Raw genomic sequence first — 26,029 nt, 5'->3', positions numbered from 1 at the left:
ACAGAACCACCAAAAGTGCACGCTAATAACTTGATTGTCGTCAATAACTCTCAGACAGGGATTAAGCTCTTCTGTCATAAGAATTAAGTAAAGTTCTCCCTCATAAAACCCTCTAACTTGTAAGAATTAAGTAAGCTCCTCCCTCATAAAGCCTTTCTAAAAGGGCTAGATCTTCAGTCTTTACCTTTCCACAACGTGTTCAAAGCATGACGATCCTTCTGTTAGCATTGCGGTCTCTTCTGCTTACTAAATAGACGATTGGTGCTGGAGTCGGTGATTCTAGCAGAAGCAGAAACAGGTACCGTGACGTATTTTATGGACGCAGCAGCATGAATGGGACTCCTGTAACCGGTGCTGCAGGCGAAATCGTTCATCCGGGAGTTAGATTCTAACCGACCAATGGAAAGCTACTTCACGTCTGTGTATTCAACAACAAGAAAGTAATGAGAAAGCACGTATATCTTACCATAATTCCGAAAGTCATTTCGACCCTACGTCTTCTGGATGGCTGCCAAACTATCGTTCAGATTGAACGACCATTCTCCTTCATGAGTATCTAAGCGGTATATACGAATATCACTCACTATGCCCAAACCGAGAGACGTGCGTTGTCTACGGGAAGAATAATGGCTGAACTTTTGCAATAAATCCATCTGAATCTACAACAGCAGCCAAGGCAGAATACCAAATGAGAAGAAGCTGTCATGACGTCTTAGACAACGAGGAAATGAAAACGGCTAGCGCTGCATGTACTAGAAGGACTTGCTAATCAAGATATCCGCCACAAAGTGACGCGAGCTCTCTCGGTGATTTGGAATCAGTGGAAAAACTTATTGCATGCATCCTTCCTTTCTATGGCTGGACGTTGCAGAATACCTGGGAATGTGTGGACGTTTGTGCAATTGCTGGGAGTTTGTTTGGGGTGACTGCTGTTCTAATCAGTAATGCTATGAACGCAATCTATGTTGTGAAGACTACTCGTAATTTAACTGTCTTGTGGCAATTGTTTTCGGTTGTCAGTCTTTCTTCTAATATCGTAGATGTTTCTAAACTTCGTGCATGAAAATGACTACCATGATCGACGCAAAATTACTGGCCTATTATGGTGCTGTTTTGTTGTTGTTTTGTTTTTGGTTTTTGTTGTTTATTGTAGATGTTGCATTCGCTATTGTTGCAGATCAAGGGTGTAATAGGGAAAGAGGGGATTGATGCTTGCAATCTCTTGACGCTGCTGAGAATGCCAATTATGTCTAATAACTTTATGCATAAACTGTATAAATTTCCTACTAATTAACAGAACCTGCAATCATAAAGCTAAAAATTGTAACACTTAATTTTAGTACAGAGCATTGTCACACACAATATTGAAGCCCAAAATCGTAGATAATCATATCGTTTGCTTATACCAACAAAGGTTAATACTATAATGTTTTCTGACATGCTCAACGCTATTGAATGTACTAGAACGCAACCTGCAGTCCATCAAAAACATAATAAAGATAACAGCAGGGCTTTGTTAATTCATTGAGGAAATACCATCGTGCAAACTGCTGCAATTTTTAAAAGATAAGTACAACTTATAGCATACTTCAGATACAGACTTGTGGACACCGTAGGTAGGGTAAGAAAGCACTACTTACACTCAGCAGAATCAATAATAGACGCACCTCCTAACTGCAGGAGCTCGAGGCGATACTACGCTATTTACTGACCAAAATTGTCACTTGTGTCATATCAAATTTGTATTTTGTCAAATCAAAGTAGTTTATGGTCTCATAAAATTCACAAGACGTTAGATCAAATGTGTAGTATGTCAGATCAAGGTTGTAATATATGAAATGAAATTTGCACTGTGTCCGATCCAAAATTGTCATACGTCAAATCAATTTTGCAACGTAATTGTCCAACCAAGTTTGTTGTCTGTCAAATCAAATTTGGGCGATGCCAAATCAAATAGGCAAGATATATTAATCAAATGCCCAAGATTTCATCTCTATTCTGCTGATGAATGGATATTGCTCACTCTTATCTCACCTGTTGTGTTTTCACTGTGCTTGGGTATAGGGACACGGTTTTGGTCCACACTCCCCTATAATGTTTGCTTGCGTTAAGGAAGATATTACAGTTCGAGTGTCTCACTGATATACTTACACAGAAACTTAAAACTAAGACATAGCAGTAGGTTTTTTGTCTTTTGTCTATCCACATCTTGTTGTTAATTTACATTAGAACTTAATTAATACAGTACATGATTTATGGCAAGCTTATAGTATATTCTTGCTAACTGGACAATTAGAGTCTGCATTCATCAAATTTGTGCATAATTGGATCTAGAACTGCCTTTGGTTTGGAAATGAATGACGACTGTAACAGTGTGAGAATGGATTGAGTTGAACCAGCTATTGTGTGTGTGTGTGTGTGTGTGTGTGTGTGTGTGCGTGCGTGTGTGTGTGTGAGTGTGTGTGTGTGTGTGTGTGTGTGTGTGTGTGTGTGTGTGTGTGTGTGTGTGTGTGTGTGTGTGTGTGTGTGTGTGTGTGTGTGTGTGTGTGTGTGTGTGTGTGTGTTAAACTTTGCGGTATTCCTATATTTCTTTCAGTGTTTGTACACGTAGATACTCAAGTTTCTTTGCTAATTGAAACACAAACCAAAACAAACGTATAGTTTTTCTGCAATGTAATATGATGATAACGTCTAGTTCTTTTTGCTAAAAGGACGCATATTAGCGCAAAAAGTACACATGTGTGTAACAGCAATGGGAAGGAAGTGTAGAACAGATACAACGGATGCTATTCATTGGATGTCAGAGTGTAACATGTCTAACTGGGATAACCTGATTGTGCCCAAGCAAAAAATGCTACATTATAGCCACATTCTGTTATATTGTGTACTATACAGACTGCTTCACGTCTCGTGAAGCTCCGAAATAGTGGCGGCTGGCTTGTCGTCTCTCCAGGCGAAAGTGTGATAACAGCTTTACGTCAGACAAGACGACTCCCTCTCAGGCTTTTAGCACTATGAACACGTTTAGTTGGCAACATAGTGGCTAGAAATTGTTGCAACTAGTCTGAGCTCAAACATGCAAAAGGCACGCATGCATTCGATGTATATGTGCGGGCACAATGCATCATTAACTATAGCCTGTCTTAACGACGCTCTTTTGGAAGGAAACGACGTTTTGCGAGGCCATATTGCTAACATGGCAGCACGCAAATCATTTTCTGTGTTCAAGCGGAACTTTCCGCACGGATTTTTCTGTCTATCTCAACCGTTTCTGTTGTAGAGTCTCATGAGCGAGGCGTCAAAACGTTTACGCATTGTGTGACTCCATATCTCATCATAAACAGATCGTTAGGTCAAACATCCGGGTGTCACTCCATTCAATTAGACTGAAACTCTGGATAAGACCTTGAAGCTTGCCGCTGGGTGAAGTTCAAGGAGCAAACGGAACAGCCTTTAGGACAATCGTTGATCGACCGTGTGCCTGTCTGCTGGTATCTGTGATCAATTGTTTCTCAACGGGTTCGCGCTACTATACCTCACCTCAGCTGTTATACATCAGCACAGCGGAAAGCCTGAAGCAGCTACCGGATAGTGGATTCAGGTAAATCTTTTCATACTTTGAGAAACTTGTTGCTTCCAATGTTTTTCGTGTACTCTGCTTTGCCGTTGAGATAGAATCTTTCTCGACTAGAATATCGTTTCTTCCGGTTTTTGGTAAATTCCGCGATCATGTTATCGATTACCGCATGGTGCATAACGTAATTTGGAGACCATGCATCGATAGAGCTTGAATGCGATCTGTATGTATAACAAACAAAGCTGTTGTTCTAGTTACCCGTAGGCGCCGCGGTACACATACAGGCACCTGTTCTATCTAGTCTCCAGACAGTGTCCTGCATTGGCTGCATGCCCGAAATGCTTCCAAAACGTGCGTGAACATGGAAATCTTGCAGAATGCATAAGAGACTGTATACGCTGCTAGCCTAGTGTTAAGTCACTCTGTTTAGCACGATTTGTGTCATGGAATTGGTAGTTGGGATTCTGTCCTGCAATGACCGTTGTACCTCTAATATCACTGACTTCTGCTGCCTCGATCTTTCCCTTGGAAGAGTGAGCATCAAGTAGGTATAGAAAAGGGTGCAAATGATCTGATCGTAATGAAAGGCGTCGTGCACGTGCACAATATTCGGTATACAAACGGAGTCACAACAGCAGCATTTCTGTACATATGCCTCCAATATTTAGTCATTGAAAAAGTATTTAGTAGTTTTGTCTTTTCTGGTTGCTCTGTTTGGAGTACATGTCAACTTGAGTAATGCAGCAACGATCTGTTATACTACTGTGGAGTGACTGTCTCGAAAACATATGTAAACAAGAAAACAAATTAACAGGCATTCTATCATTCTTTAAGCCTAACTGGACTGAGGCCGTGTTGTTGGAGTTGCAACTATTTTTGAACTACCGAGTCTTAGACACAAAACTTAGTGAAGAATTCAGATGCAGGATGTGTGCTGTAGACGCACACTTGGCTCTTACTTTTATTACGTTGATAGGGTGAATTTCCGTTAATTAATGTTAGAAGCCTGCATTTTCCTATTTTGTTGCTCTCAAATTCATATGGTTGTATTGTTCATGCGTCCTAATCACAGTCTTTCTAATGTCAAACGTACGGTCTGCCAATGTTGTTCAATATTAGTTCGACATCAGTCTACAATCTTCGTGCTGCTTGGCACGTTGCCGCTAATCAACGCGTATCACTCAATAACACTACGCATTTCGACGTCTTAGTGTAGTGATAATTGAAGGGGTGTGGCTATGGTTACTATCCGCCGATTGTACTTCAACGTGTAGGCATACCCATGCAACTTGGCAATAGCAGCAGGTTTCTGAGTATCTAATACTACAGTACATATAGCAAAGAGTCATTATGCTGGCTCCTGTAATAATGTAAGAAGCATCTGTAGGAGGTGCAAGTCCTTCTTAGAAGGTGACACCAACTTGTATTGTCAGACACTTTGGTTGTTCAAATGCATAGTAGTAGACAGTGACTTGACTGATGCAGCAAACCGGTTTATGTTGACAATACTTTCTGCCAGATTTTCACAAATCTTGAAAAGAGGCCACTCCAGGGCGTTCTATAATTTATCTGGAAACTTGCTCATGTAATATTCCAGAGCAGTTTAATACTAATTAATTAAATCAAGGTATATATTATTCAATTACTAGATAATAGTTATAGAAATTAATTATTTATATCGTAATGATTTTTGTTGTAACAAATGTGTGTTAAACTGCAGGCAATGTTAATATACTGTACTATTGAACAGAGGGTACAATCGTACAGATTTAGAGACAGAGTAGAGTAGAGTTTTTGATTTTCCAATTGGAGATTTTGTGAATTTTATTTTTGACTGTATTAGTTTAGAATAAGTTGTACCCATTAAAATAACTGCGGTTTTACTATATTTTTTCGGCTACGTTTGTTTGCAGGTTTGCAACTCTACACTTGTTCAGACCTCAACTGACTCGTCTGTGGTTTTTGCTACATCTCGCGTTGTACGCAAAATTTCCTGACTGCAACAGTGCAATATTGCTTTGAAATGGGGTAATCAGATATTGCTGTGATAAACGGTGGTGTTCAGCTGTGTTGCTTAACTTAATCTTCGTTGGAATTAAATAGATTTTTCGCCTTGGGTAAGGGTACTCTGAGTGACTACTATCGGAATGCAGCTCTACTCGTTATCATCATTCTCGCCGCAACAGGTAAGAAAGACATCACTGAATACGTACAATTTGATATCTTACATAGTAGGCAACTGTGATAGTTAGAGAGGTGAGTTTTAAGTTAGAGGATTAAATTTTTGCTGTAAGGTTAGGTTGAGTATACAGTGGGCGTGCTTTTATGACCGTGTGTTGACCTTGTGTACGTGTGGTCGGTTGGCAAGCAATTGGCACCTCGACGTAATGATTTGTCCACGCGTGACACGTAGTTTCGCCATGTTGATACATCGCTAGTGTCATTAGAGTTGTAAGCTAACGTCATCAGCACAGCCATGCACGTTACACGGTTTTATCATGTCCGAGAATTTATCCCTATCATAGGCGTGCGTAGGAACCTAGATTTGGTTGAGGTCGCAGAAATTAACCTAAGAAGGCGTGGTACGTACATACTGCGTAGAAGGCTAAATGTAATACTAATTGAGCACATAGGTGTAGGAACCACGCAGGCCACTTGAGTCATGCTTCCCAATCAGCAGCCTCTTGTAACTATATAAATAGGTCATTATGAAAACGAGCTACAAGTGGAAGAACGAGGAGCCTCAATAAATAGAAAATACAGTGCAAAACGACACTTGCGCGCAGACGTAAAACCAATATGAACGTCAGTGTTACCAGTTTCTACGTTCCTCATTCTTGTATGTCAGCAGGGAGGTCACAGCTTTTGTCAGCTTTTGTTGTTAGCCGAGTTAGTAATGATTTCTCAATCACATGTGAAACAGTGCTCCCCTATGCCCGCACTGTTCTTCCCCTTATGCCTTTCTTATAATATTTTAATGTAATTTTAATATAATATAATGTAATAGATAAGGTAAGGTGAGGTAAGGTCAGGTAAATTAAGGCAGTGTCGAAGATAATGGTAAGACATAGAACAATGTCCCACGAAACGTGACCAAATAATGCACCTTTTTTGGACGTGTTTGCTCAAACCTCCATTCATGTGCGTATATGATAGTGTAAACCGTTTCTCTTAGCACGTGATGGTCTTTCCAAAGGTGTAACTGTCAATTTGATGAACTAAAGTGCCTATACTAGCATGCTTCATCCAGAGAAAACCTCAGCTGCCTTTAACGCCATTTCTGCCTTCAAAGTTGGTTATCAAAAATTACATGCAAAATGGCTGCAGTAGAGGAGGCACTTAATTAGACATATAACACCATAGAAGAGTATGCCCTGCCCAGGCTCAGGCTGTCTAAGCCAAAATAATTCTCTATTTTCCACATTGTAAGGTAATGTAATGTAATGTAATGTAATGCAATATAATATAATTTAATATAATATAATGGTATAATGCACTATAATATAATGTAATATTACATAAAATAATATAATATAATATAATATAATATAATATAATATAATGTAATATTGTGTAATGTACTATATTATAATATAATATAACATAGTATAATATAATATAAATAATATAATATAATATAATATAGCATAATATAATATAATATAATATAATATAATATAATATTATATAATATAATACATTCAGCACAGTATGATGCGGGAGAGACTCCGTCGTGAGTACTTGCGCAGAGTGAAGGTGGTTCTCCGGACTGAGTTGTATGGTCGGAACAAGATTCTAGCCATCAATGGGTTTACACTACCGGTTCTCACTTACGGTTTTGGCGTCATTCATTGGGGGGGGGGGGGGAGTAAGTGTGAGGGTGGGGGTGCACGGACCTGCAGCGGCTCGATCGTCGGACCAGAAAGCTCCTCTCCATGCACGGTGTCCACCATCCTGCTGCAGACGTTGACCGACTGTACTGTCCTTGCAGTGATGGGGGAAGGCGGTTACAACAGATTGAGTCGACATATCAATCTTGTATTGTGAGGCTGAACTGTTACCTTGCTGACAGTTCTGATCCTTTCATGCAGATGATACGGGAGTGTGACTCCGAAAAATCTTCACACACTATCAAGCGCATGGCTGGTCGCTTTCCTTCACAGCTGCAGAGGAGTCTTGCTTCGAACGACAAGTCGCAGAACTTACATAGGAATGCATCCATCTCGGTTGAAGGTGGCCTCGAGCAAGCGCCTGAAACAGATGTGAGGCTTTACCGTACGTGTTGCAGTTCTCTTTGTGTGCGATCCTGGAGCGGGAAGCCTATGCACGGGCAGTATCGCCGTCTCACTGAGCAACTGCCTGTGGACATGAAAGAGACCTACGGATGGCTGAAGGCAGCGAATCTACCTGCTGCAACTGAGGGACTGGTTGTTGCTGCTCAAGACCAAGCTCTTCGGACTCGGTATTATGAGCGCAAGATTCTACATCGTGATATCAGTCCTACTTGCCGCATGTGCAGTGTATGCCTGCAAACAGTCGACCACATTGTGGCAGGCTGTAGTGCTTTGGCACCGACGGACTACACTGATCGACACAATCAGGTGGCCTCCATCATTCACTGGGATGTTTGTCGTCATTTTGGGGTTCCAGAGGAGAGCAGATGATACCGGCATCATCGTGATAGGCTCGTGGAGACGGATGACATTACTATGATGTGGGATACCACCATCCCCACTGCCAGGAAGATCAAAGCAAATCGTCCAGACATCTGTCTCAGAAATAAGAAGACAAGCACCTGTCTTCTTATTGATATCAGCTGTCCTGCTGATGGCAACATTGGCAAGAAACATAGGGAGAAGTTGGCGAAGCACAGTGACTTGCGAGTGGAGATAAGCCGCATGTGGCGTTGTCAAACAATGGTGGTTCGGTGGTCTTGGGAGCTTTGGGCACAGTGCACGCAGGTATTGCACGGTGGCTGGACATTATTCCAGGTCATCACAACCTGCAGCACTTACAGAAAACAGTGATTCTGGGATCTACTTGGATCCTTCGTAAAGTCATGTCTTCTTTCTAGACAGCCGTGATGGTCTAAGTACTTCTGAAGCAGGGTTTGCTTCCGGTACTTGTAATAGACTTTACAAAGCAGACTGATCTGGTTGAGCACGGCATATTTTGATTGCATCACATCTGGTATAGTTCCTTTATAGGGGCAACATAAAACACAGGCTCAGGCAAACAACATAAATTAACACGTAGACACATAATCACTCAACCTACACGTAAAATAATACCATCTACCATATCCAATTCGCTTCCATGGTAACTATGTCTATTAGCTATTGTTAATTATTATATTATTTCATTAATTAACTACTCATAATTAGTCAATTTGCTAACTATTGCTGTCGGGATGTTCTTTTTTTCTCTCTATCGAAACCAACCCTGCCTTTGTATAGCATTTATTTACTTCTAGGTCGATATCCGTTTTACTGTACCAGGTGATTTAGCTAGTTTACCACCGTATCTCGACTGTCTCACTAGACACTCTTGCTTGTAATTAACGTATGAAGATACCGCATATCACAGAGAGAACGCTTTATTCTAATAGGTGTTATATTCGTATACGAGTCTAAGGAAGATTCTAATCACGAAGTTGAGGATGATTGCAGCAATTCGAACGCGTTGTTCTGCCCTTATGATTTCGTTAACCTGCTTACACAAGAAGCAGTTGAAGAGACAGTGACTTGCACGGCACACCAAGACGACGCTAGTAATTCTCCTCAACAGAGTGTAAATTTTGATGGACACTCGACTCATTTCACTGTGAAACCATCTCACTATCCTAATCTTCAGAACGGCAGCTTTGCTTTATTTGCCTTTGTGCGACAGCAGAACGGAGATCTAGGCACGCTGATTATGAAAACTGCCGTCGACAAAGACTCGAACTTTCCGATCGAGTATGACTTGCACATTGGTTCGCATTTGGATGAGAAAGAAGTTCGTTTAGATTACTTGCATTCGCTTTCATCGAATTATACGCCAACTAACTATGGCGCTTCGTTTGGGAGGAGTGCCGGCTTGTTCGATGACGATCAGTGGCACTCTGTGCTGGGAGTGTTTAACAAAGATTTCCGTCATTTGAGAGTGAATATGGAAGTCTACATCGATGGGCGAAGTATTGGGTGGAAAACAATCGGTGCTGAAGGATTTCTTCCTATTCATACCAAGGTAATCGGTAATCTCAAAGTAGGAATATGATTGTTTATAAGTGAATGGTTGCTTGCATGGTAAAGTGCACACGCACACACACACACACCACACACACACACACACACACACACACACACACACACACACACACACACACACACAAACACACACACACACACACACACACACACACACACACACACACACACACACACACACACACACAAGTACAGAAACATGCACGCACGCAGGCACTCACATATTACATACGCACACAGAACACACACATTTATTTCAAATTTGTAATCTTGTTGGTTTCTTTACTTAGGCGGGCACTTTAGTTATCGGCACTCGATATTCTGACGCTTATGCAGAGCAGCCCAACTTCCTGTTCAACGGAAATATGGCGAGTGTAGGAATCTTTCGAGGAGAAATAACGGGAGCAGACGCCCTATCCATTCACAACAAGATGATGACCATGAAAACCTCAACCATCGAATGCTCGACAGTCTGCAATCCCGGGTATTTCATAACATTAACCAGAATTAATGGCAGATTTGTTAGACTTGAATATCATTACAGATGTGAACCCGGTTGCGAGTGTCAAGGAGGAACATGCGTGTGCACCCAAAAACTCGCCTCTTGCCAAGCAGCAGGAGGCAATCACTTCAGAACGTTTGACGGTCTCGCTTATGCGTTCGAAGGCAAATGCGAGTACGTGCTGGCAAAGGACAGAGACGGAGATTTCGAAATTCGTGTGCACAACGAGCCTTGCGGTAACGGTGCCGCAACGTGCATTAAAGCCGTCCTCATCAAGATCGCAGGCGGAGAATCAATTCATCTATATCGAGGCTCTGAGATTCAAATCGATGGCAAAATTATCACGGTTTTTCCATACACGAGCCTTTCGGGTGCCTACTCGATCTTTAGGCGGGACAGAGTCCTCCACGTTCAACTGCAGAGACGCGATGTCGAGATCACGTGGAATAGATTAAGCGTCGTGAGGGTCACAGTGACAGGGACTTACATGAGTCGCACGCGTGGACTATGCGGTACCTACACGGGAAACGCGTCGACTGATTTGTTAAACCACAATGAAGGAATGGAATCTCTAAATCCTACGGGAATTAATCGGTTTGGCAGTAGTTGGACAGTCGAAGGCAGTGACCGTTTGCTGATGTCACCAGAGATGGTGTGCATTCATTCCGACAACGCTCCACCTCATTCTTGTGAGAAAAATTCAAAGCTTCGAGTACTTGCCGAAGCTTACTGCAACTTTATCAAGAACAGTTCGGGCCCTTACTCGAACTGCCACGGAGCGATAAATTCTTCTCAACATTACGAGTTTTGCGTGTCGAGCGTGTGTGCCTTCAATGGTAACACGACCATAGCTTGTCAGTTGGTGCGAGCGTATGAAGACCTTTGCCGGATCGAAGGACGGGTGACTCAGATGGGCACGGTCGTGGACGAGTGCGGAGTTTGCTTCGGCGACGGTTCGACGTGTACGGCGGTCGGAGCGACTTGTCACGCTACCGGCAGCGGACACTATGTGACGTTCGACGGAGCAAGTCATCACTTCGAGGTAATCAGCGTATATTTACTTTTTGTCTGTTAAGTGAACCTGTTAAAGGAACACGGTCACGATTATACGCATGCTAGTTAACCCTGCCCGCAAGCGCGGATTGCTTAGGCTTTGCTTTAGACTCTGCGCAAAGTTAGATCAGTTCTTATGATACATGCCGTTTGCGAAAGATTAAACGATGCTGTAAAGCGAATGTAATGGAAAAGCTAAAGAAGATGTACTCCAGCCAAGTTGCACTAGATTATTATATACGTAATGTTTTCCTATATACGGGAAAGTAGGTCTTAACGGTCTCTCTGTGCAGTCAGTCGGTCCTTGAGCGTTCTTTGGACAAAGTACAATCTACATTTTGTACTTGAGGCTGTGCTCTAGCTTGCAGCTTTGGAATAGGTAGGAGCTGCGGTTCTATAGAAGGTCGTCCAGCCCTTTTTCGTGCATCTCCGCGGCTTCAAGACTAGGAATGATGCTTGAATAAATAAAGCACGCGTTCCAGACGTCTTGTCACGTGTTCTAATGTAAAAACCGTCAAAAGCGATCAAAAGTGCCCGCTGATAGGATGTGGATGTATCAATAAATCTGGTTACTTATTCCGAAAGCACCTTTGATTGAATCTTAATGTAGTTAGAGAAACTTGGGTTCTCACTGGAGTCCGAGGGCAATAGTAATCGTGTTACATTATAATAAAGTTATAGATCATCAAGTTCTGTGAAATCGGAGAGTGGATGGTTGAGTGTATAGAGCCGTTGATATCAGGACCGTGAAACCTGATAGTGGCCTTATGCTGTACAGTCATAGATGTGTAATTGTATAAAACCGGAGAATGACATGTTGACAGCAGCGATGTCGTTTGAGCTCTCAAATGAGTATATCTTGAGTGTGTTAGTTTACTTATTGCTCGTTCATACTTTGCACTACGGACAAAAAGATTACAATACATTACTCTGCAACTACATGTTCAAAGCACTGTCATTAGTTGATCTAATATATTACCTAACTCTTCTTCATATATAGGGTAGCTGTGAATACGTATTGGCCAAGGACTGTTCGGAATCAAGCCAATTCCAAGTCAACATCATGAGGAGTAAGCATAGCGTGAGCTCTAACAACAAGTACCCCGATGCCGTTGCCATTCGCATCGCAAATGCGACCACTGTTGTTATCGAACATGACCTAAATGCAACTGTCAACGGTCGTACCGTTTCTGGATATCCGTACAGACTACCGGCTGATGGATCGCGAATTACAAGAGTAGGCAGACGAATTCGTATATACTTAGCCAATGCGGAAGTCGTCGTATCCTGGGACGGTTCCCACTTGGTGCAAGTCGCCGTTCCACCTCAGTTCTTTAACAAGACGTGCGGGCTGTGCGGTCGGTACAACGGTGACTCTACTGATGATTTAGTGGGTAGGGACGGTGTCGTGTTCCGTACAAATCATCTCACACCTCCGACTCAAATATCGAGGAAAGCGGACCACTTGTTTGGTATCAGTTGGACGGCATTATCCGGGGAACGCATATTGCTTGATGATTCCTATCAATGTGTGGGTACCACCGAGGAACCTCTTAACAGTTTTAGTGAGAAACTGGAAGCAACGCCTGGAACAACGTCAGTACCAACAGCAATTCCATCTCTGGTAGCCCAAAGATATTGTTCTTTCCTTAAAGATCCCAAAGGTGTTTACGCGGACTGCCATTCGTACCGTGACCCCGAAGAGAGCTTTCAAGCATGCGCATTCGATATCGACAAAAGTAGGGGAGACACTAACAACTCTTGCGGAGTAATTCAAAGCTACGAGAGTTTGTGTCGAAGACTGGGTGCTACATCAATTGGTTCCGTCGTCGACCAATGCGGAGTATGTTTTGGAGATGGAAGCACGTGCGAAGGCGGAGTCACTTGTTCAACTTGGGGCGACGGATATTACACGACGTTTGATAACGTTTCTTACTATTTCCAAGGCCAGTACGAATACATACTTGCTCAAGACTGTCTGAACCAGGACTTCACGGTCCACGTGGAGAACGGAGCCAGTGGTGGGGGAGGAACCACCCAGACAAAAACTGTGGCAATATTGATCAAAGATAGCGGCGTAGTCCGTCTGTATGATAATGGAGAGGCAACCGTGAACTCACGTCGGGTGGACTCTTTCCCACACCGTCTACCAGGAGACGGCACAGTTCTGAGGAGGACTGCTCAGCATGTTGAGGTGCGTATAGCATCAAGTGGCGCAACTGTGACGTTTGATGGGAGTCGCAGGATTGCTGTGACGGTCCCTGTTGGATACGCCGGCAGAACGTGCGGGCTATGTGGTGTCTATGACTTCAAACCAGGTAACGATCTCACACTTAAAAACGGCACGGTTGTGAAAGTCGGCTATCCCTTTGTTTCTCATTCGGTCTCTTCACAGCGTACCATCCATAACTTTGGTATCAGCTGGGCGGTCGACGGTATCGATAGGTTGATGCTTGACCCAAAATATCAAAGCAATCACACGATTAAGACACTCCCAAAATGCAGCAACGATAATGAAGCGAAAGCGCGTCAATATTGTGAGGTAATAACGTCGGAAATTTACTCACCTTGCCATTCGATCTTAGACTCTCGTGCTGCTATAAAATCGTGCGTTTTTGACGTCTGCCGTTGTCATGGCGACGTCGGTTGTGGTTGCGATGCTATCAAAGAATACGAAGCGAAATGTCGTCAGAGTGGCGTCGTCACCGGTCTTGCAACTGTCGTGGATCATTGCGGGGTTTGTAATGGGAACGGGATGTCGTGTCGAGACGAGCCCACCTGTTCAATACACGGCGGCCTCCATTATCAAACGTTTGATAACGCGCGTTACCAGTTTGAGGCAAACTGCGAGTACGTTCTTACTAAGGACTGCATACATCATGACTTTACAATATCTATTCACATAGGAGATTATGAACGTAGCGGGTCCGTGAAATCTATAAAGTCTCTAGCGATCAAAGTACCCGGAGTGGCGACCATTATCCTATTGGAGAGTATGCAGACACTTGTTAATAATGTTGAGATAGAGAAGGACAAGTATCCATATGTGATTGGTGTGGATGGAACAGTGATCGATCAAGTAAATGATGAAGCAGGAAAATGGATGTCAGTGACGTTGGCGAGTTCTCGAGTTAAAATATTTTTAAACGGAAAGAATGAAGCTAAAGTCGTCGCGCCCGAGCTTTACAAGCAACGTCTGTGCGGACTGTGTGGCAATTATGACGGTAACGCAACAAACGACTTACAGCTCAGGAACGGCACGGTACTCGCTCCACATCAATCTACTGATATAGTTCCTGAACCTGTTTTTGTATCCGAGTACTACGATTTTGGACAGGACTGGATTGTTCCGAGTGTGAACAGACTGCTGCTTCCTGATAACGCAACGTGCTCGGTGGACAAATTGGTTTCTACAAACACTCAAGGCATGGATGCTAATCTTCGAGCTAAAGTCATGGAAATGTGCGCTGATATTATGAACCAGACGCGGTACAAACGTTGTCGCACTGCCATGGATGTTAGGTATCAGCAAGAGCTATGTATTTATGATACAAGTTTATGCCTTAAGACTGGCGGTGCATCATGCTACTGTGCTGCATTGAAAACGTTTGAGGATTCTTGTCGTTCATTTGGTGTGAGAGACTTTGATCCTTTGGTTGATGAATGTGGCGTGTGCTATGGAGACGGGAGTACGTGCGCTCCCGATAGTTCAACGTGTGCGGCCTCGATAGATCATCACTACTCAACACTCGACGGCGCCGTCTATGACTTTAAAAGCGACGCTGAGTATGTGTTCGTGCAGGATTGCGAAAACGACGACTTTTCTGTTCACTTGACGAATGGAAATCGATCTGATACGCAGACGCCCACCAAGTCTGTAGCAATTCGTATAACAGCTGGACCCATCGTCAAGGTGTGGAAGAATTGTACTGTGCAAGTGAATGGACGTATCGTTACTAAGTTCCCTCATATCTTTCACGGTACGGTTGTACGAAAAGATATGGCTGGGATGTTGATGAAAGTCGAGGTGGGAAGCTCTGGTCTGCAGGTTATCTGGGACGGGCTGGCCAATACTGTGTATGTAGTTGTACCGCCGAAATATAAGAACCAAACGTGTGGTCTGTGTGGAAATTATGACGATGATCTTGAGAACGACGTAAAATTTGCTTCAAATAGAGATGTTTATCCGACTCAATTGAATGATTCTTTGTCCGATAAGCAATCAAAAGTTTTTGAAACGTTTCCATTGGTCTGGGCTGCGGCGCAGAGCAGCAGGATGCTTGTTCCTTACGATTCCGATGGTTCTGACGGTTATTCAGAAAATTCGACAGTCTCTGGTACAAAGAATAGCAAATTTCAAGGTTCTATTGCATCAAAAACAAGTCATCTTTCTTCGGAACCTTATCCAGAACCTACTGCCGCAGAAACGCAGACTACTCAGGAAAATTTGAAAGATTCTACTTTATCATCTAAACGGACTGCAACTATCCAAGGAAGTTTCACAGACTCTACTCTATCAGAAACGATAACTGCAAGTGTTCAAGAACGTTTGACAGACTCTAATCCACCATCAACTGAACAGACTCCAAGTATTCAAACACACCCTACGTTTTCAGAAAAAGGAAGTGCAAGTGTTCAAGAACGTGTGACAGAGTCTACTTCGTCATCTACTAAACAGACTCCAAGTATTCAAACAGACTCTACTCTATCAGAAAGAGTAACTGCAAGTATTCAAGAACGTGTGACAGACTCTACTTCGTCATCTACTGAACAGACTCCAAGTATTCAAACAGACTCTACTCTATCAGAAAGAGTAACTGCAAGTATTCAAGAACGTGTGACAGACTCTACTTCGTCATCTACTGAACAGACTCCAAGTATTCAAACAGACTCTACTCTATCAGAAAGAGTAACTGCAAGTATTCAAGAACGTGTGACAGACTCTACTTCGTCATCTACTGAACAGACTCCAAGTATTCAAACAGACTCTACTCTATCAGAAAGAGTAACTGCAAGTATTCAAGAACGTGTGACAGACTCTACTTCGTCATCTACTGAACAGACTCCAAGTATTCAAACAGACTCTACTCTATCAGAAAGAGTAACTGCAAGTATTCAAGAACGTGTGACAGACTCTACTTCGTCATCTACTGAACAGACTCCAAGTATTCAAACAGACTCTACTCTATCAGAAAGAGTAACTGCAAGTATTCAAGAACGTGTGACAGACTCTACTTCATCTTCTACTAAGCAGAGTGCAACTATTCAAGGACTCTCCACAGACTCTTCTCTATCAGCAAAGATTACTGCAAGTGCTGAACAACTTTTGACAAACTCTAACGAACCTACTATGCAAACTGCAAGTATTCAAGGACTTCTTGCAGACTCTACTCCATCCGAAGAATTAACTGCAGCTACTCAAGGACCTTTTGCAGACTTTACTCCATCGGAAGAACTAACTGTAACTATTCAAGAACGTTTGACGGACTCTATTAAACCGACTGCCAGTACTCAAGACAGTTTGAAAGATATTATTTCATCAACAGAACTACTTACCACTCGTCCTATTCCATCAACGCAAATGCTTGTAACATGCCAAGAGTCCATCAAACAGGCAGCTGAACGATATTGCCATCTCATTTTAAAAAGTGGGCAACCCTATGGAAGTTGCCATCGTCACATTAATCCATACAAGGCATACTTGTCTTGTATTAATGACGTCTGTGGCTGTGACGGCAGCAGAAGCTGCGCATGCCCTGCAATAAAAGCTTACGAAGGACAATGTAGAAATCTTGAATTGAATGATGTCCATATTGGCACAGTGGTAGATCTATGTGACGTATGCGAAGGCAACGACAGCTGTGTTACTAACGGATCTACTTGTGTCACCTCAACACAATCGCGTTACAACACGTTCGACGGAGCTTTTCATCACTTCAGAGGCAAATGCGAGTATGTGTTAGCAGCAGATTGCTCTTCTAGTGCAACCTTTTCCATCCACGTTCGTAATGAGTATCGAGAAAACGACGAAGAAACTTGGACAAGATCTGTGGCCATCACCACCCCGACACTCGAGTCTCTATTACTGCTTCCTAGAGGTGTTGTCATCTACAATGGCAGCAATCTGACGGATTTTCCCGATTGGACAGAGGACGGTACGTGGATTTCTAAGACAGCAGGAATGACGCGCGTACAATTATCTGGTTCTTCTGTGGTCGTACTTTGGGATGGGCATCAAACAGTACGAGTTACTGTTGCAGAAACGTACATGAACAAGACATGTGGCTTATGTGGGCTGTTGGACCATACCTGCACGAATGATCTTACGTTGAGAAACGGTACCGTTGTTCATCCTAGCAACAAATACTATTCGGAGTCCGACCAAAGTCTCGCAGCTTACTTCAATTTTGGTAGCAGCTGGGTTGTGCCTCCACACGAAGCTCTCTTGGCAGACGACGGCAATGCATGCAAGGATGAACCGGTGAAATCACCTTATGAGGACAACCCGCAGCTAAGGCAAAATGCTGAGAAATATTGCAGTTTCATACGTCAGAAAGTTGGCATGTATTCTACTTGTCATCCGTTGATCGATCCAAATGAAAAGTTTTATGCTTGCGTTTCTGACTACTTTCATTGTGGACAAAATCGCAGTGGCAGTGAGTGTGGATGTCAGTCTGCAGTGACATATGAGAAACAGTGCCAGAGGGCGAATGTGACGTCATACAAGTCGGTCGTCGACAACTGCGGCGTGTGTGGCGGTGACGGCACGTCTTGTCGTCGTGACGACCGCGAATGCGCCGTATTCAGCAGCCAGTGTTCCGCGTTGATCGCAGAGAAACAACGATACGTAACGTTTGACGGCCTGGTTCATCAATTCCAGGGTTCATGCGAGTATGTCCTGGCACGTGATTGCACTGGAGGTCTGTTCGACATTCACGTTGAAAATTATGCTCCCGCACCCGATATTTTCCACTTTGTGTGGACAAGAAGCATAGCTGTTCGTACAAAAGACTTAGGCTTGATCAAAGCAATTGTATCTCCACTAAAAATTTTAGTATACGTGAACGACAGACACTTTTCTTCTCCGTCAACTATTGTGGGGAGTGGTGGCTCTCGAGTGCTTGTATTTTCTGATGGAATAGAAGAGAGAGTGGAGATCTTATTGGACGATTCCGAAGTGAAGATATCTCTATTTGGAGACTATAAAATCGCTGTCACCATCCCGATGTCGTTTAACAGTAAGGCATGTGGTCTGTGTGGTAACTCTAACGGAAACTCCAACGACGATCTGAAGTTGTCCGATGGACGTTTTCTGAACAGTAGTCACGTACTTCATTCTATACCTTCGATTTCTATCTCGGACTACAATACGTTTGGGTCTGTCTGGACTTTGCTTGGTAACGACAGACTAATCCTGAAACCCGAAGACACGTGCCAGGATTCGTTTGTGATTCCCTACTGCGAGCAAAACGTGGAAAATAGGAAGAAAATAGAGGAATTTTGTGACGTCATTAGGGATGCAAGCGGCCCGTTCGCTGACTGTCATTCGTTTAATCCTCCTCGGACGGCTTACGAGAAATGCGTGGAAAGTGGTTGTTTGCATCACGGGAAGAGACTGTTAACGTGTTCGGTTATTAATTCCTATCGCACGGAATGTCAGAAACGAGACCAGAAATTTGTTGACACAATCGTTCCGGAATGCTTGGACGGTCAGTAGCTTTGCATCCAATTTAGTAGCCATTTAATACAAAAATTTATGTTGTGTTCTCAGATCCTTGTGAGAGCAAGCCGTGCTTTTCGGGATTGAACTGTACAAGCGGTCTTACTGTCTTTCCACCATATACGTGTGTAAAATGTCCCACAGGGTATGAAGGCGACGGTAGAGAATGCCACGACATCAACGAGGTATGTATTTTACCAATGACGACCATAGGATCGGTGACATTTGTTTGTTAGTGTGAAGACGATCACTTGTGTTCGGACCTCGTTCAGTGTATCAACACGATGGGTGGTTATGTCTGCTCTGAATGTCCGTCCGGATATTTGGACAATAACGTGACCGTCAGCGGATTCAATTACAACACAACAAGTAGGCAGGTTAGTGAAAACGCATCGTAACCGTAATTTTGTAATAAGCGCCAGGGCATCTGTTTGTGCTATCACTCCCAGTTGCGGCGTTTAAACGAGGGCGGTGTTTGTTTCAGCCCGGCCTTCATTATTGGGTATCTGAGACGTCATATATATATATATATATATATATATATATATATATATATATATATATACTGTAAGACAGCTAATTGGAAAATTTAAGGTCATCCAGGAAAGGTCTCTCCTCAATTAATTCGACTGAATACATTAATTAATACAGGTACACGTAAAGATTATTAAGCAATGAAAGCAAAATGAGGCGTGATCCAGTTGAAAACCATCTAGATGAAGTGAGGCGTTTATTCAAGAGCGGTACATATTTCGTGATTGCTGGAATTTTAAACGACGCTTGGTCGTATTCTACATTTGATGGTGGCGTTCAATTCAAGAGAACTAGTTTTTGTCAGTTTGTCTGTTTGAGCAAACATGGCTCTCTTGTTTTAGGTTTGTGAAGATATCGATGAGTGCGAGAAAGACAACGGTGGCTGCGATCCTCTAACGAATTGTACCAATACGGTGGTACGTGTAGACTCGTTTTCGGTCGTTTCATAACCTCTTTAACCCGATAGAGTTGATTTTTAGGGCTCTTTCGAATGTGGACCTTGTCCTACAGGATTTGACGGAACGGGGCAGACCGGTTGTGTCTATCTGGATTATTGTTTCTTGCGTCTTGACAATTGTCACGCGCAATTTGCGACGTGCGAATCTACTGGATCCGGACGGTTCGAATGCAAGGTTGGTAGGTTAGTAGCATTGTTTGTCAAACGAAATTATATATCTTCTATGTCTAGTGCAAGCCTGGATACGTTGGTAATGGAGTGCTTTGTTCTTTGGATTCTGACCTGGATGGGTTCGCAGACAACGCCATGTACGGATGTGTTGACAACTTCTGCATGGAGGTAAGTATCATTGTAAGGCAATGCCATCTACACATTTTGTAATTCTAATTTCTTGATGTAGGACAACTGTCCTACAACATCAAATGCTGGACAAGAAGACGCCGACGGCGACGGCGTCGGCGACGCTTGCGACAACTGTCCTAACATCGCTAACACTAATCAGTCCGATGCGAACAACGACGACGAAGGCGACGCTTGCTCGTCCGACTTCGACGGCGACGGCACAGATAATGCGCAAGACAACTGTCTCTACGTTGCGAACCCGAGCCAAAGCGATCGAGACGGTGACGGGCTGGGCGACGAATGTGATAACTGTCCGAACAAAGCGAATTCGAAACAAACTGACTCCGATATGGATAATGTTGGAGATGCATGCGACAGGGACAGAGACAAGTGAGGACTCTTTGTAGTCGTGTATTATTGAAATCGATAGAAACGAAATCATTTAATTAAGGTGGAACGTATTACATTAAAATTTATTATTTTTGAATAAATTTATTATATTTTATGTAAATTACTATAAAATGTATATAACTTTAAATTTGGCTTAAACGCAGATTACAGTCAATAAAATACATAAAATACATAAAATTTTGATAAATATAAAAATCAATAAATTAATACCTTACATGAATTATATATATATATATATATATATATATATGATTTGGCTTACACAAAAGCGATATATCCGGTAGAATAAATTATATAAAGTATGTTAAATTAATATTTGATATAAATTATCATGAAAATTTTTTATCAATTTAGATTTGGCTTAAATGCAAATCGCATTTACTGGAATACATAATACATAGAAATTAATATTTTACTTTAGATAGAGTGCTTTATTAGCCTTCTAGCTTGTTTTGTGAGTTTTTGTTTTAAAATATATTTAAATTTTTATATTTATGTAAATTATGCAATACATATTTATATTTATATTCCACCTTAAAGAGACAGAGATGGTATTTCTAATGATGTCGATAACTGCGATGATATTGCGAATGCTGATCAAGCAGACGATGACGGCGACGGCATCGGTAAGCGTGGGCGTGTGTGATAAAAATGGGCTATTATATAAGGTTTTGTCACGAAGGTAATGTTTGTGACGACGACAAGGACGACGACGGCATCACAGATGTCAGTGATAACTGTCCCGTTCTTCCAAACCCTCAACAAATTGATTCTGATGGTGAGAGCATGTGGTATGCATAATTAGTACTATTTAAGAGTCACAATGGTCGTTTTCAGGTAACGGGAAGGGAGATGCTTGTCAAGATTTACATTGTTCTTGTCCTCAGAATGGAAAGATGACCGACACTGATTTTAGAAAATTTCAGATTGTTGAACTCAACAATATAAATCCATCTTTCAAATTTATCATAATGAATGAGGTATGCTTTTCACGGTTTGTGCGTGATTCTATCTCTATATTGTCAAACCGCTCTAATTGTCACTCTTGGATATCGTCCAATGGTGGCAGTCACCCAGTTTGACAATTTTGTTGCTTTCTTTTTATTGCTTGTGTCTTGTGAGCTACTCTAGTTATAACTATTTGCTACTCAGCCAGTCTGTAATTAGACAACTCAACGGTAGATACAGCAATTGAAGAGAATATTGCCCTACGGGGCACTATGTTTTATCGTTCTGAAACATTGGACGCTTTTTGGTCGTCCTGAAACGTGCGGCATTGTTCAAGCGTTAGTGTAATTCGAGCATGGGGCATTATTGTTACAGAAACACAGACTCTGGTGTTTTGTTCATTTGCATATGATCACACCACACTGACAACATCTCTTGGTCTGTTGCATGCGTTAAATCATTATTGTCAGTGATTGGTTCTATCAGTGTATACATTCATACGCAAATACGTACCCTGTTGGGACACTAGTTCGACATGGGGCATTATATATTAGTGTCACGGTAGGGCATTAATTGAGAATGGCGCTCAATTTGAGCATGGAGTAATATTTGCGGAAATAGGGCATCAGCTTTCATTGTCCCAAGCACAAATTCCTCTGATATGCTATACAATATTATCTATTTTATTTCAAGAATGTTATACCTGCGGTATATAAGTAAATATATATAATGTCGACTAAGACTAACTGCAGACACAACATAAACTTCTGTCTAGCAGCTTGTTTTTGTGTTAGCCATAGCCACAAGACTGCATGTCTGACAAACTATGCAGCCGTACTTCAGTGTGGCACCGTGTTTGACTGTGCCTCAAATTTTGCTTTTAACAGGGCAAGAAAATCAAGCAAATCACAAACAATAGTGCCGTTGCAGTTGTAGGTCAGCAAGGGTGCAAGCATTGCAGTCGTCTTGTACTATATTTCTCTTTCTCTCTCTTTCGCTTCAGGACCCGACAGCTTTGGCGCTGTTGACTACGAAGGAACGGTCGTTGTTAATACCGACGACGACAACGACGACGTTGGGTTTGTGTTTGCGTATCAAAGCAGGGGACGCTTTTACGCGGCATCGTGGAGGCGAGAAGATCAAGATGGTGGCCTTGCAGGTCTAGCAATCAAGGCAACACAAAATCTATGTTCCGTATATTTTACTTAGCCTCATGAACGTGCAACGTGTTTGTAGAAAATTTTGTCTCAAACTGGACATGGAATGAAATTGGAGAAGGCGTTATGGAAAACGGGTACCACACAAAGTGAAGTATGACTTGCACTGCTTACATCACCTGCTTAGCTAATTTCAAGATTCAATTAATGATTGCTCGTCACGTGACAGGCACATCTCTTATGGCACGATTCTTCTAAAATTCCTTGGGAGCATCGGGTCAAGTATAGGTGGAAACTCAAACACAGACCAGAAACGGGACTAATCAAGTACAAATACTTAGTTAGTTTTTCAAAGTTGTGTGCCGACAACAAAAACGTGTGATTTTTTGTAAGTGTGGCGTTCTATCGAGGAGCAACTCTGGTGGTCAGCAGTGGAAACGTATTCGACAGAGAGTTTTCTTGTGGTCGTCTCGGTCTGTATAGCCTCTCTCAGGCAAATGTCGTCTGGTCTGATTTACAACATACTTGCACATCTCAGTTCGTGACGGTTTATAATGAATACCATCATGTTCTGCTCTTATAACCCACTTTTTTGCACTCAGGTTGGATTATGCGCTCCTCTTTGATGGTGTCGACGACTTCATCGAACTAGAAAGATGGTCGCGACTGCAGATTGATCTGAGGTGATGTCGTTCGCGCGCCGTTACGTTTGATGTTTTCATTTTATTCTGTATAACTAGCTTTACTGTGAGTGTTTGGGTTAAAGTCCCGAAAGGAGACGGGCCTCTTCCAGTGATGTGTATTCGAGATGATGTCATGTGCTTGTGGATCGACAAAGGGTCAGATGCTGTAACTGTGTGCCATCGGTTCTGGTGGAATATAATTGAAAAATTACCATATTTTCGTTATGCAGAGTTCTGAAGGGGAAATTGCACGGACGGACGGTTGATTACAAAAGCTTCAAAGTTCTCCAATGGCAACATATTGCGATGACTTACAATGCTGAAGGTGTCTGTCAGCCATTGGTCATTTGTTATGCAGTGTAGTACTCAATCTCGAATTATCGGTTTTCAATAGATGGTGAATTAACTTTGTACCACAATGGTAATCCCGTTGATAGTACTAGTCTAGTGTCGTCACTTGAAGTACGACATTTATCATTTGATAATTTATCTGATTAATTAACTAATTTTTATGCAAACTAGAAAAACTATGGGACAGTGTACATTGGAAAAAGTGATTACAGAAGTAACTTTTTCGAAGGAGAAATGGATCAGGTATATTCTTGTACACGGCATCAGTGCTATTAAAGTTGATAAACGTTGTCTTCATATCATTAGTTGCGTGTGTGGGCAGTCGCTCTTAACGAATCAGCAATTCAGACCGGTTCTCTTCTGACAAAGTTTCATCAATTACCTACCTATCCCCAAGCTCACTATCCCATGGACACGGGAACAGGAGATAGACTTTATGATCAGACCGCTAACGACATTCACGGGACGCTGTATGGAACGCAATGGATTAAGGTAACTACAAATAACTTTAAACTTTAAAATAGCGCCATGCAGAGCTAGAATATAGAAATTGCTGTAGTATTATATATATAAATATATTATATATAAAGTAATTATTGTTGCAGAGTTCGCTTTCAACATGTCAATGACGTCTGAACTTCAAGTTTTGCTTGTAGTAAGCGTACATTATTTGTTTTAGTGTAGGGTTCGATGTTATATTGATTCCATGTTTCTGTAGATACGAATTGTTCAGAGAATTGCTACGCTTGAACAGTTTGCAAGTCGTGAGGGAAAGTTGTTATTTAGCTTTTGTGAGCGTGTCTATCTGCATTAGCAGTAGCTGTCTAATGGCTTGCATATTGTACATTATACACTTGAATGTAGTGGACCGTTCGAGACCGATGAAACAAGAAATAGTTCAGTTGAGCTAAAATTCTCTCCTTCTCTGATTTTCGAAAAATTGATATCGCGCCAGTAAAAAAGGGTTTGAAAGGTTTAAGTCACATAGTACTACAATTCTGTGGATAGGTAATATATACTAATCACAGTCTTTGTTCGAATTTTGCCGTGAAAGGTGAACAGCAAAAGAACTATATAGTGACAGACAGATTCTTAATAATGTGGCGATCAGAAAAGCATAATTTTTGAATTTCCTTTTTTTGGCAGACGACACATTGTCCATGAATTCGTGCATGTTACAGTCAAATGTATTGCACCGGCTAAAATAAAATTACCAGTTTGGTTGCTTTGAATTCGAAGTCGTAGAAATCGATACTTGCGCATGCGATTAGGCAATTAGAGCTTTTAGATTTTATACCCATTAAAGGCGTGGGTCTGCTCATTCAATTCCTAATACTGGTAATACAAATTTTTTAATTAACTAATATATTTATTGAAATTTATTAGTAACTAGATACATGACCCGTCCTTCGTACGGGCAGAGTACTGTAGTGTTATGATGAAAGACTCAGTTTGAGCGTGTGTAGACACGTCATGTGCAATTTTTTTCGTAGAAATCGACACACTCCTTGTGAGAATTCAGTTCAAATGACTGGTGTGGGCATGTGTGTTCGAGTAAACTGGAATATGCTAATTTGTTAATATCCTGTTGAAGACAAATGAAAACTTAACCGAGTGTCATATTCCCAGAAATTTGCAGCGACTTTCCCGCTCAGAGATCTATATCTGAGCAACAGAAACTTGAAAGTCACATGCAGTTTCTTACTCACCCATAGGATACATGCAGTAGCTTGACATGCAGGCAGGCATGATTTAGTGCACTGTTTGCTCTCTGTTTGTGATGTGTTCACACTCCCAGTTTAGCGCTCGGTGCAGGAAACGTGTAGGTTGGATTCAGTGCAAATGCAGTCACACATCTCTTCAGTGAGTCTTCTCGGAGCGATTTCAACAGTCCCATTGGATGTTTTCACTTTGAAGACGTTGCTGCCGTTGCAGGAAACAGGCGTATCGAATGTGGTAGGTACTCGGCAAGTGTACTCGGAAAACCAAAGGTAGGCGTCTTTCTAAATACCCAGATATCCTAAACAAAAATATCTTGTCGTTTTT

General features: G+C 42.1%; 1 protein-coding gene across 1 annotated transcript; it reads left to right on the top strand.

The window, feature by feature from the left end:
• Window positions 1-3,400: 3,400 nt before the first annotated feature.
• Window positions 3,401-24,885, top strand: LOC134195262 (uncharacterized). Its single transcript, XM_062664269.1, has 29 exons — window positions 3,401-3,601; window positions 5,491-5,605; window positions 5,681-5,763; window positions 9,186-9,805; window positions 10,116-10,309; window positions 10,370-11,369; window positions 12,381-19,089; window positions 19,152-19,285; window positions 19,337-19,477; window positions 19,976-20,050; window positions 20,114-20,266; window positions 20,323-20,430; window positions 20,492-20,823; window positions 21,385-21,470; window positions 21,527-21,622; window positions 21,682-21,824; window positions 22,680-22,728; window positions 22,796-22,965; window positions 23,029-23,103; window positions 23,179-23,276; window positions 23,343-23,486; window positions 23,552-23,632; window positions 23,690-23,788; window positions 23,863-23,957; window positions 24,027-24,094; window positions 24,155-24,226; window positions 24,290-24,475; window positions 24,589-24,638; window positions 24,702-24,885. Exons 2-28 carry the CDS (start codon window positions 5,601-5,603, stop codon window positions 24,610-24,612), a joined length of 11,040 nt encoding a protein of 3,679 aa, XP_062520253.1. The 5' UTR covers window positions 3,401-3,601; window positions 5,491-5,600; the 3' UTR covers window positions 24,613-24,638; window positions 24,702-24,885.
• Window positions 24,886-26,029: the final 1,144 nt, after the last annotated feature.

The sequence above is a fragment of the Corticium candelabrum genome, chromosome 19 (assembly GCF_963422355.1).
Source record: "Corticium candelabrum chromosome 19, ooCorCand1.1, whole genome shotgun sequence".
Lineage (NCBI taxonomy): Eukaryota > Metazoa > Porifera > Homoscleromorpha > Homosclerophorida > Plakinidae > Corticium > Corticium candelabrum.
This window is presented reverse-complemented; position numbering and strand designations above follow the sequence as displayed.